Below are 12936 nucleotides of genomic sequence, written 5' to 3'. Positions count from 1 at the left end.
AGTTGTTTGGATTGAAGTTAACAGAGTGTTATGCTGCCCCGGCACCGAAAGCACCGGCGCGCAAATGCATAGTTTTTATTCAACACTTCACTTGACGGGTAACTTAAAGGGTATTAGAAACAATAGAGTAGCAATCTCGAAACTAGCGTGTGCGTGTGTCTGTTACCAACACTGTTGTTGTTGTTTAGTGTTTTTTTTATTTTTTATTTCGGACGGTGGCGTGGAATTGTCGATAAAGGTAATGCACTGTAAGTGCCACACGTTTCTCGTGAAACCATATTAATATTGCGATGTAATATTTAAAACATATTTAACAATGTGCAATCGATTCGTTTAGAGAGGTGCGTGCAATCAAAGATTTTGAAAACTCGGAGCGAAGAATCTCTGGTGGGAAATTCAAAATGCCATCATGGAGGGAATCCTTTTGAGACCGGAGGCGGAGAGAGTCTATGCTGTGAGGAACAGTTTTACCTAACTATCAACTTTATACTTAAATTACGTGGAAGAAAAAATCTTATCGTTATAAATTTTACCTCTACATGAAGGTAAACGGGAAGTTGAAGAACAGAAGAATTGAAGATACTTACTTTTAGTTTTGTTGCACGACGATGTATTTGCTAGTGAGGGCGGAATTTTTGTAATTTGTGATCGCAGTAGCTCACTATCCTACGGTTTTGTTTTTCATTTGGACGAATTTAACCTTCCATCATCATCTCCCGTGCTCGAATAAGTTAACAGAGCGTGAATGGTTTGGAACATGGCATTCTTAGATGGCATGCAGTACAGGTACAGCTTTAAGGCGTACGGAGGATAACGATTAAACAAACAACTGTCACATTCCGTCTCCGGCAAAAAAAAGTGAATACGAGTCCGCGTATTATCATTAAAAAAATCTCGATTATCAACAGTAAAAGTGCAAAAGTGGTTGCACTTTTTCACATTATGCATTAAACAAGCGAAAACAAACGATCCACAACACGTATATAGATGTATATGTAACCACAAGGTACATGTTAACAGTTACTGAGCAAACAGATTAATAAGCAAAGCAACACAATCTATCCAAACCGTAACTTAGCCGCGAAACGTAACGCATCGGCAACAATCATTTATTAGTCATCTCTGCAAGGAAGAATATGTGTACAGCAAAAAGAAGCAAACTGGTGCATTGGCCCAACCGTTATACCGAACGTCCCAAAAAACCTCCCTATTTATCACTGTAGCTTTTAATGAAATGCATTTTAAACGAATATCGATGTGTAACTCCACGTGTTTGCTTCTCCTCTTGGGCACCATTCACGTAGAAGCGAAGAGGGGACAGCCATCTTGGAATGAGGGGAAACCCGAACCTGTATAGTAGTAACAGCCACGTGGCTGAACCATGAAGCGCCATCTTTTGGGACGGAATTTCACGCCATTACAACGGTGGACGAATGGAACCTGGTTTTGGGGCAGAGTGGACCGATAAAAAAGGGAAACGAATACAGCAACGCACTATTTGAATTGACAACCCCTGTTGACCTGTTGACGTCGATCGTGTGCTGTCTCGAGCGTATCGCGTTGCCAGCAGTAATCGATCGTCGGGGACAACCTGGGACAACCTTTGGTGAAACTGTAGCTAAAACAAGCAAACTATATTTATCACACATTTGCCGTAACGGAATATCAATCGTAATCGTATCATACCTATAGTAATTCGTGTCGTCGCACGTGCACCGGGGTGACCGCTGCCAGCGAAAGCTGCAATGATCGGAATCGGAATTTTTAGCGGGTGATCTTGGGGCTTGGTTTGGTTGTGGTGGATGTGATGGGAACAACATTCGCTTCGTCTATTGTGCGCGATGCGACGCGTAGTGTTGATGTATTGTTCTGATGTAGGTTTCTTCTAGCTACAAGACATATTGATCACACCCCTCTCCACAAGATATGGACCTTGGTGGAATGTCCGAACGGGTGGACGAATTGTGAACCGGTTGAACGGGTTGTACATAGTAGGAAATATCGGTGGGCAAATTTTCCCACCCTTAAGGGATTAATTGGCCCGGAACCGTTGGGAGGGGTTTGTTTTTGTTTTTTTGGGGCTTTCATTCTTTCGTTTCCGTTCCGGAACGATGTGTTTGTGCAACCAATCGTATGTATGTGTGTATTGACGCGCGCGTGTGTGTTTGTAGGAACATTTCTAGCTAGTTGTTGAGAAAAATTATACATTTCCCACATTGTTCCATCACTTGTAGAAGGATCGCAACACTCGTTTTAGGAAAAAGGGATGTAGGTATGCTAATAGGTTTCTTCATAGAAGAACACGACAAGCAGATTCGTGACCGGTACGTCTAATAAATTAAAATCGCTGTGAAGGGAAAATTGTTTTCGTTTAGTTTTAATATGTATTATTTATTTGTTTTACATTTTTTTTATTTTTTTTAAATATCTTTATATGTTACGTTTCCCATTTACGTTTAATAAACAGAAGTAAAACTTAAAACGAAGACAATCAATGACACTGTCATCTTATGAGAAAGACACTAGGGCTTTCGCTATTACCAAACACGAAAGATTCGTGCCGTAAATCTCGTAACGGGCAGCTACTAACAAGGGAAAAAGAGAGAGGAAAAACCAAGCTGTTATTTGCAATTTTTTTTATTATTTTGTTAATTTAATGTTTGACTAGGTAAAATTAGATGAGAAGGTCCCGGTGCTTCATCATTGAGTTGTGTTTACGGTATTAAACCAAAACACCTTAAAGTATGCAAATAAAACTTGTTTACTCTTGAAAGTCCATCAAGCAACAGTTCTTCAGCTAGGCAGTTCTAGAGTTTGACACTAGAAAGCAAATTCTTGAAATATTTTTACAACAAGAGAGCTGTAAATTGAGTTAAAGGACAGTCAACAGCTTCGGCAGGGCCACATGATAGGGCCACAATTGATAAATTAACTATTGGATGAAACTAAACAGGACTAAAAGTAACTCGTTAAACAGCGTTTGCATACTTTCAGGCGCTATATACCAAGCAAACAACGCAATGCTTTACCATAGGGAGACGAACAGGAATATGGGGCTTTAGAACTTTGCATTAACCTTTATTCTTTATTATAAATGTTTTTTTTCTGTATTTATTGAAGGGGTAAACGAGTAAAAGAAACCATCTTGAAGATACCGAAACCGAAAAACAAAAAAAAAATACTACACTTTCTATCTCTATGTGCCTTGAACGTTGAAAAATGAAAACAACCATACGAACACAAAAGTTTCAACGGGAAAACAAAAACTATATAATACGCACATAAAAGCTCACATTTCATGAATTCCTTTCCCCATCGTTTCAATCGTGGTCCTCTGTTTGGAAGCGCAACTTCATGTCACACTTCAAACACGCGTCACACGCGTCACCTCATCTACGTTATAGTGAAGGTAAAACAATATGCAACTAACAAACCATGTATCTTAACGGTGTGCAGTAGAAAGGAACGGAGGAACTTGTTAATAAGCAAACTATTAGACTGTTAACAGTTGTGTTTTCAAACTCGTCTCGGGTGGAGTTAACAGGTAGCATTTAACACGGAATGGTGGCAGAGATGGAAACGAAACAGAAAACAAAACCAACAAAAAAAAACCATTTAAAACACCACACTAATGTTAGTAAAATTGGAAATTAGATTCGATCGTTGTTTGTGGCTGAGCGCTCGATTTGTTTGTTTGTTTATTCGGATGACGACGGGAGGAGCGTTTTTCATCGGTAAAACGCTTTCACCGCCCCATTTCGGAGTTCGGTGCAATCATAACCATTTTCTCATCGACTGATCTCTTTGTTTTCGAATCGATCTCGCTCTCCTCTGCGAATCGAGATCTCTTGTACATTACGAATCGGATCGTATACCACCCCCGGGTTCACAGGATTTGCGGTGTACGGTCCGAACGGATCTTGCGCCTATCTCCTGGTCAGACGGGGTGTGCGTATCCGAGGAAAAACCGACAGTATCTTATTGTGACACAACACATGTGATTGAAGCGATCAGCGGACACCGTGGCCAGTGTGTCGACATGCCCGCCATGGACACATTTGTCCGGTTGCTCCCGGGGTGTTTCACTTTCCTATCACACTTTTGTAGGTTTAATGTTTGACCGTGGGTATCATGCTGCTGCTGTTTATCCCTTATTGGCTACCATTTCTTCCCATCGATGGGAACATAACTGGCAGCCTACAAGAATGAAGGCACAACGCAGAAGAAGTACCAGAAGAAACTAAGCAAGAAACACAAAGCAAAGATACTTATTGATTATATTAACTGTGTAAGGTGTTTCATAATAGTTGATAATTCGTGAAATAAAACGGAGAAGAGAAAACAAAAAAATTATCAAAATGGGTAGAAAAACACATATGTTAATGGATAGCGAAACAGTGAACAGCAGAGAGCGAAAGTTACCAAAAAAAAACAACAACAATTTGCAGCTATTGTATTAATGTGTAAACAAATAGATATGAAATAATTGATATGAACATGGCAGAAACAGAACCTATTTAACACTATTTGCAACGACAGGAGCGGATTCACTTTTGGGAGAGGGGTTAAAGCTTACCCCCTTTATTTTCCACCGAACAAGGCAACATAAATCCCACAGAACACAGTGCTCCAGTGCGGGGAAGGCTTTAACAAAGCTCGATTTGATCGACACTCGTGAACGGCCGAAGTAGAAAACTAAAACAGACAGAGAAGAACAGAATATTACAAACAAAGAACAGAAACCTACCGTTGCACAGTTGTAAGGTGTAATATACGCATGTAAGACGCACTTACCACCTGGTTTTGTCCTCTCTATACCGGTCCGACAATCAACCGGCACACCGGAGATGTGGCAGTATTGATTGTTGTGATGAAAGCAGAAGCAAACCAACATTAAACAACTAAAGAATAAAAGCTAAAGCAAAGCAACCATTGGACTGTGAAATGAAATCGATTATGGATGAAAGAACGCATACCGATTGCATTGCTGCGGATCAGTGCACCTCCCTCAGTGTGCAGATTTGCTTATCAGTGCGTTTGTCTTGCCAATTATAATGCAATAATGCGCCGCATAATGGTTCACAATCGGGTCAGGTCATAACTCGGTCACGGGCAGCTGTCAGTGAAAAGGGAGAGACAGAGTGTGTGCGAAACATTTGCCAGCAAGTGGTCCACTCACCCAGAAACAAAAATATAAATGGAAAGAAACACCACGGATGGAGCTGCGCTGTTTTGTTTGGTAAGTGTTACATATATGAGCACCATTTATTGCGTCACGTTTGCACGCTCAATTTGCATCTGTTCTCGGTCTAGTTGGATTATGTTTAAATTCCCGTACAGGTATGTGATGATGCATACTATCACATCACGCCTCTGCCACCTAGAAGGGAATTCCCTTTTCGATGGGCTGGACATCGTGATTGATATAAATAAGTATCTTACAGAGTTCGATGTGTGTATAATGTATAGTTAACTTTGCTCGGTCCCTAATCCCTTTTCCGGTGACCATTCGCACTACAGCTAGCGCGCGGTGTTCGAACGATGAAAATCATAAAATTGTCACTACATAAAGTCTACCCACGATCACGATCACGAAGGCGGCAATAATAGTACCCGCAGTGTATAACAATATTGTGTATAACAGTTCCTGCTAGAGCTAGAGTGGGATAATGCTTAGAGAACGTACCTTTGTTTTTTTCATCGAGTGCATCCAAAACCGGGAATTACTCTTTCTGTCTTTAACTCTGTCACTAACTGCAACTTTGCATTTGGTCTAAGGAAAATATGTATCACTTGATCATTTCGATGATCATTAAACTAATGGCAGAACCGCACGCCAGTCCGACACCCATGAAGGCGGCCATCATGGACGATGCCATCTCCTTCTCATGTCCGTCCACGACTCGCGGTGCACCGATGAGCGCAATGTTGGCAAGATATCCATTCGACAGGGCAAATGCGGCCATCAGCACGATGAACATGTAGTCCGAGTGTATAAGGACGGGGAAGTTGTGATGCTGAGTTATGTTGCACAGCAGCATCGCTGGAACGAACGCTATCCGGCCGATCGTAAGCACACCAATCAGGATGGAGTTATTCCACGGCTGGAAAGGACAATCGTAAAGATTAGTTTAAGCTGGCTTCAATGCAGCCTTCGAAGGTACTTACCCACTCGAACAGTCCAGCAAAAACACGTCCCAAGTAATCGCCCGTATTGAAGAGGAGATAGTTCACAACCGGTAGGAAATATACATCGTTCCACGGTCGGCCATGGTTTTGCGATCCCACCAGCACCGTTACGGCCGGATAGATCGAAAGCGTTGTAACGAACACTAACCACTCGGCGAACCCGTAAATCCAAATCTTGCGCATTACCACCGAAAACCGGGGCTCTAATCGGGCACAGATCTCCCTCGTTGCGGGATTCGCTTCCAGTGAACTTTTCATCAAAGTTTTCGAGGAGGTGTAGTACTTGAAAAATAGCGTCTTCGACATGACGACGTACGCGACAAGGGACAGCACCAACACAAGACAACCGACGATGAAGAACACAAACGCTGTCGTGGACGGATTGCTGGCGAAGGTAAGCGCGATGATGTCGGCCACGGCCGAGAATATTCCACCCAGTGCCTGCCCACTGACGGCGGCCGTCATGTAGTGGGCACTGAACTGTCCCACTATACCGAACAATCCACCGGTGAGAATGGCTGAAAAACCTACAAAACAGATGGTGAATCTTAGTATAAAATGCGAGTTAGTGGGCAGATGGTGAACTCACTGTTTATCACCACGACGGATAGCATCGTGAGCTTAAAGAACGCATCCTGCCACTGGTCGGTGTCTACGCGCACCAGTGCCGTCGTACCGATCATGATAAGCAGCATAAACATGAGCGACCCAAGCATGCGCACGTGCAGCGGAACCTTATGGCCGATGCAGGCATTCAGGATGAGAAACACAGTGCCCGGGACGGCCGCAGCAATGCTTAAATCCGACTGGAACTCTAGCTGGCGCGGTGTCAGCGCGGACGTATCATTGGACGATACGTTCCGGAACTTGTACTGCCAGTACTCTTCGGCCGTGACGAAAAAGTTCCACGGCACCATCGTCGTCATGCCCATGAGGTAAAACACGGCGTACGTGTAGTTGAACTTGTCGGTCGGTGCAATCCGATGTCCGCCGGCAATGATCCGCGTCTCGGTGGCATTTTCCTTCGCCGGATCGGGAATGTTACTGGTCGAGGCATTTATCGATCCGGCGTACTCATCATCCAGGAATGCATCACTGTCCGTCTCCCGGTCGTCGGTGTCCTGCAGTAGCGGTCTCACATTCGTAGCAAAATCCATCCCGATCTGACCTGCACACTGTTCTGCTTCCGGTGTTGTTTCACTCGTCACAAGCTTGTCTCGCTAGGCTTCGGTTGTTAGTCATCGATCGATGGGCGGGTTGGCACTCTATCGTCACTAAACCATGGCGCTTGCCTAACGTTGTGTGATGTTTCTCGCGATTCGCAACAAAGACTGGAGGCTGCTCTCTCACTGCTGGACAGATGATGTCGGAGTTTCGGAGTGCGTTATGTGCACGATTGTAGCTACTGATAACAAAACAACACCCACCAGTGCTACCACTTCCCGATCGCTGCAAAGCGTGAAGGGCACCCGTATCGTCTTCGATGTTAGAAGTTTCTCCTCGGTATGTAATCGGCTAAGTACGTATCTGTGTGTGTTTGTGCTTCAATGCGGGCTTCAATTACTGTAACGATGTACCGTTGTAAAATGCACGCAATCACAAAGCAGCACCACCAGCAGAGCCAGTGCAGCGATTGATTCAGTGTGTACGAACATCAGCTGATCGATCGAGAGGGGACAAATGTGACGACTGTTGTTTGTCCTACCGAGCACAAAGAGCAATTACAACTTACGAGAATTTAGGTGCTGAAGACAAATGAATCACTCGACACGGAACGGCGTACGATGCGAAACGCATGCAGATGTTTTGTGTTTTGCTGTATTGTTTGTAAATATGTCGAATGATTATGTTGGGCAGGGTTCGTCAGTAGGATAGAGAAAAAGCTCGCCAGCAAAACAATGGGTTTTAACTCATGTAAATTTTAAAACAGTTTACATTTCACATGCACGTTCCCAAACTTTCGTTGTTTGCAAACAGGAAACTATTATAGAGGGACGAGCGTTCTAATTTCCCAAATCGATTGGTGATGATACAGCTAGTACCCCTTCATTTGGTATGAAATGAGAAGCTTTTTCATGGGGACATGATTCAACTGTCAACAGCTGACAGTATTGGTGTAGTTTTTTCACTAGACCAATTGCTCACAACATTGCGGTGCTTGCACACAACGTTGACGTTGCTTGCAAGTCCGACAAATAACGGCTAAATTTAGAAAACAAACAGTTAAACAGATCACCCAACAGGATTTCTCTAATGTTTATTGTGGCTCATGAAATACAGATGGCAGATTGAATTGCCAACATCCTGAAAATAAGTGAAAAAGATTGCACCTCAGAAGTCATCCAACAATTCATCTATATTGCACCAAAGGTCAGTGCCGACAAAGGCATGGATGTTGAAGTTGCCAACTGGTGTTTCTACAATTTTAGGAAAGCGTCTCTAATTAAAAAAATTGTCAGAACGAACGTAGCTGTGACTTAATAAGACTTAAATAGTTACAACACCTCTGCGGCTTGGACAAAACTGACTAAAGCCGCGTTCGAGAGGAAGATGCTCAGTTGCATTTTTGACCAAATATGTGTGGAAGGACAATGGAGGATCCGCTGCAATGACGAGTTTTAGGAGGTGTACGTCGATCTCACTGCCGTTCACAGCGGATTAAACTCGCCAGGCTTCGGTGGGCCAACGTCATAAGAATGACACCGAACGACCCAGCCCGTAAAGTCCTTTTAAGTCGTCCACATCGACAAAATTTAAATTTAAATAATTTCCAGAAAGATGAAACGAAGTAATTATATTCCATAATCCTTTATTCAACATTCTTAGACGCTTTCATAAACATTTTACTCGCGTTTATTAATTTTTACACACGTTTCACTGACCAGATGCATGATGTGTGATAAGATTTAGAACAAAACAACACGTTTTTAGTACCCTTTTTGTCAGAGACTGCCATTTTCTAACTGTTTTCCTTCCAAGCTTATCTACAATTAATACTTCGCAATAAAAACAAGTTCTCTCCCTGCTGAGGGACGGCAACAACACAAAGGCACGTGAAGGTCGTAAACAAAAAGTTCACGTCAAATGGTGCGCGCTCGTCGAGGAACTATCGGGCTATATCAGTCGACAATATCAGGCAGCCATCAATTCGTCCGTCAATTGATATCTGATCCCCTGCTTGGCCCTTCCACCCTGTTTCCGTGGCCGCAGCACTCATCCAACCCGAACGGACTCCAAAGCGAGTAAACTTTTTCACCATCCCCTCCAAAGCACACGCGTGGCGGTGGAAGACTTTCGCCCGCGTAAGCTTGTGAAGCCATTGTCACCAATTCTTTACGATACTTATTGCCACCCAGTACACTTGGGTGGGGTGGGAGGTGAGTAGGGTAAGGCCGGGTCTCACAGTTCGATTAATCGGAATCGCGATGCTTGCAAACAAGTGGTAATAAATAAAAGTTCATGCAGCTAGTGGCACGGAACGGTGGAGGGGGGAAAAAAGAACTGAAGTGGCAAACGGCATGAAGGACTGCCAGTACTGCCGGCACTCGAGTGTCGGTAATAAATTTAAGTTTCTTCCCATTCATCTCGACAATTTTCTACCATCGTTGCACCACCACGACCACCACCCTTGGGAAGAAGCCACGGGGTAAAGCATCGAACTCGAAACCGATCGGCGAACATTTCCCTCCTCACTTCCGGAGCGCATTATTTCAATTCCAAGTGAAACGACTGGCTACAAAAGGAGAAAGGGTTTGGTGTGTGCGTGTGTTCCTTTCCAGCATCGTTACGGCCAGAGTCTCTCTCGGAACAGCCGGAAGTTCAAGTGGCAGTTTTTCTTCGACTTCGAACTGGGAAGCTGTCCGGGAACGCGCATTTTCCTACGCATTGTCTTCGTTCGGAAACTTTCCTTGGCTCTTCAAACGCCAATTGATGTTCCGTTTCGAATTGTATTTCCTTGTTTTTTTTGTCCTCTCTCTCTCTATCCTGTCGTATGATGAAACAAGTTGAAGAAGTTTTCTACACTCTTTTCTGCAAAGAACTGGGAGGAAAAGTTCACACCGGTTCATGGGGGTGATTTTTTTTCTTTCGAAGGGGATGTGCTGCATCCTGGCCCCGAAACGTGAGCCCGCGATGTTTTGTTCATGTTCGCTTCCGTTTGACATGAAATATTGAGCTGAATTTCGAAAGCTGTCGGACGGCTGCCCCGGGGAAGGTTCACCTTTACCCGACCAGCTCCACCCAGCAGTGGCCACCGTAACGGGATGCTATTTTCCCTTGGGGGGTTAACTTGCTTTTTTGTTATCACTCAACAGCTCGATCCCTATTTTTTTTTGCCCTGCCCTGTCAAATAAGAATTGCATTACAATGAAGCGCATGAAATGTGATCCCCATCCTTCTTACCGGTCGGTTATAATGGAAAATGAAATTACCAAGATATTGAACCCCGTTTCGTTGGTTAGGGTCAGTTGAAGCCAGTGCAGGAATGAAAGGTTGCTTGAGCAACAAGCAGCTTTTTGTTGTTGTTGATGTATTCGAACTTCTACCGCCTGGTCCGGATGCGAAGCAAAAACCTCCATCAATATATCGTCCTGCCGAGCAGGTATTACATTTTCTGACATTTATTGAGCGAAGCGGTTGCCACGCCGAAGGAGATGCCACGGACGTGTATTACGATGGGGCTAAACGTATGCTAACTATGGATGGATCCAAGCATGCCATAAAAGTTAGTCTCAAATTGCCCACAAATTGAAGCTTTATTGGCGAGCATATTTGTAACGAAGTCAATGCAAAGTGGTGCAATTAAAATTGTTCATAAAAGGGGGATTTTTATAATTATGGAGTATTATTTTATTTAAGCTCATTACGAGGTAATAATAAAGGTGAAAAAAGGTGTTTCTTCTAGCATTGTTACTTTGGGAACTTATAGTTGAACTCTCTTTCTCTCTCTGGTGGTTTACGCGCCTAAATGTATGCAATGCATACAGTGGCCTTCAAAAAATGATGCTTATTAAGATGAATTGCTGTTGTGTAATAATAAAACAGTATAAATATAAAAAAAAAATTAACTTTATTACACAACAAATCAGTTATACTAAATGCTTCCCAAATTACAACTTTCAATCTGTGCACCTGACGCTTTATGTAGTGCTAAAACTTTGCACGGAACTGTACAGAAATTAAATCGTTTTATTGCCCATCGTAACTTGTTTCATTTCGTGAAGTGAGTTTGAAGCCGTAATAATCACTCTAGCGTAGTGATTGCCTATTCCCTTCATGCAGGGTATCATTTTACCAGTCTTAAACCAGGCGCAAATATTTAGCTAAAACGGCACCAAAACTCGCATGCTAGGTTTTGGAAACCCTTCAGGTAAACGCTTATCGAGCGGAAAGCTCGTAAAGATAAAGATCGTTTAACTGGTGTGTGATGGTGCGGTATCAAACCAAACCCAACCCAATTGGCCGGGTAAATTGTTTTAGTGTTCCCGTGTTTGTGATGCTTGATCGAGACGACTGTTTGGTGCAAGAATACAGACACTAGTCCACCTGGTACAAAAGTTCAGCAAGATGAGATTGTAAAATGAGGCTGGCAAGAACTTTCGTTGGAAGAAAAGTAGTAAAAACATCTATCCTTTTCCCAGGTGTACCATCCGGAAGGGATAATATTCAATCAAATGTATGGAAAGTATTTCCACCGGAGGCTTATTGTCGTGAGGAGGCTTAGTGGGTGACTGTCAGGGCATTTTCCTCTCGGTCCAAACATTTAGCGATTTAACGATTCGCTTGGTGAATGGGTCCGTTCCACACGGATCCTCGTGGCTAAAAAACAATTTTCGGAGGATATCGTCATATTGGTCCCGGGTCGACTATCCTCCGTAACGATGTACTCGAGTTCGGGATTAATATTCTACGGGGAGCCTTGAAGCGATTTGGACACGAATTTCTTCGTCTCCCATTTTTTTATATGGAATGTGGAATGGAATGTTAGACTAGCATCTTCCGATTCCGGTTGATTCGTCTCCCTGTTCGACAAGCTTTTTACGATGCAATTGCACAAGTTCGGTGCAAACTAATCAACTGCTTCCTGTTCAAAGTCGTTCACGGTTACGATTATGAGTTGAGGTGAGAAGGAGTTCCTACTCCTATAAAAGGTTCTTTGGATGGATAGGGTATAGGTTGAGTTGTCAACTGTCAACGACAAGAAAAGATAGCTAGAATGCTTTATTAGGAGTTCTTGTGGGACTGATCGAACGTGTGGAAACGATCGTAAATAGCAAAAGAGCTGATTTTGCAGGTAAGCTTATTATTTAGTTTGTAAGATGTACTGCTCTTCTAGATTATCCTCTCTCGGATTTGATAAATTTTGGGGTCCAGCTGACATCTGAAGTATCAAAGTTTCTCTAGCTAGGGTTGAAGCTCTATTCTTCTAAAAATGGGCTTGAGTGACTTCTAGTGACTTGAGTTGAGGATTATGCTGCAAATGCCATGGAAGTGATTTTTATGGACAGCAAACTTCAGGATTCTCCCTTAAACGAACTACGACACGCTATTAACCATTTGGGGAAGGTTCTGGTCTTAGTTAGCGTTTGTCCTATCAACATTCTTTTTATAGTTGACATAGTCTAGTGCAGATTTGAGTGAAAGTTGATGAAGTTTAAGCTCTTGAACATAATATTTTTTGGGATCTTGATGAACCCAGGTAAACGTATGCGCATAAACTCAACCTACTGGAGCTGGATTACAAGTCTT

The 12936-nt window shown here is 43.1% G+C and overlaps 1 protein-coding gene across 1 annotated transcript; it reads right to left on the bottom strand.

Annotated features, from left to right (window-relative positions):
• Window positions 1–5245: 5245 nt before the first annotated feature.
• Window positions 5246–7991, bottom strand: LOC128302237 (equilibrative nucleoside transporter 1). Its single transcript, XM_053039014.1, has 3 exons — window positions 6779–7991; window positions 6169–6716; window positions 5246–6104 (listed from the first exon to the last, which is right to left on the bottom strand). Exons 1-3 carry the CDS (start codon window positions 7344–7346, stop codon window positions 5790–5792), a joined length of 1431 nt encoding a protein of 476 aa, XP_052894974.1. The 5' UTR covers window positions 7347–7991; the 3' UTR covers window positions 5246–5789.
• Between the last annotated feature and the right edge of the window lie 4945 nt (window positions 7992–12936).

The sequence above is a fragment of the Anopheles moucheti genome, chromosome 3, assembly GCF_943734755.1.
Source record: "Anopheles moucheti chromosome 3, idAnoMoucSN_F20_07, whole genome shotgun sequence".
NCBI lineage: Eukaryota > Metazoa > Arthropoda > Insecta > Diptera > Culicidae > Anopheles > Anopheles moucheti.
The sequence above is the reverse complement of the archived record's forward strand: the minus strand, read 5'-3'. Positions and strand labels throughout refer to the sequence as shown.

What these genes read in the sequence shown, in the direction of transcription:
- LOC128302237 (XM_053039014.1), bottom strand. Translation starts at nt 7,346, where the DNA reads ATGGATTTTGCTACGAATGTGAGACCGCTACTGCAGGACACCGACGAC. An exon ending in ATCCGTCGTGGTGATAAACA is followed by an intron (nt 6,717 to 6,778) that starts GTGAGTTCACCA and finishes TCTGTTTTGTAG; the next exon opens with GTTTTTCAGCCATTCTCACC. An exon ending in TTGCTGGACTGTTCGAGTGG is followed by an intron (nt 6,105 to 6,168) that starts GTAAGTACCTTC and finishes TGTCCTTTCCAG; the next exon opens with CCGTGGAATAACTCCATCCT.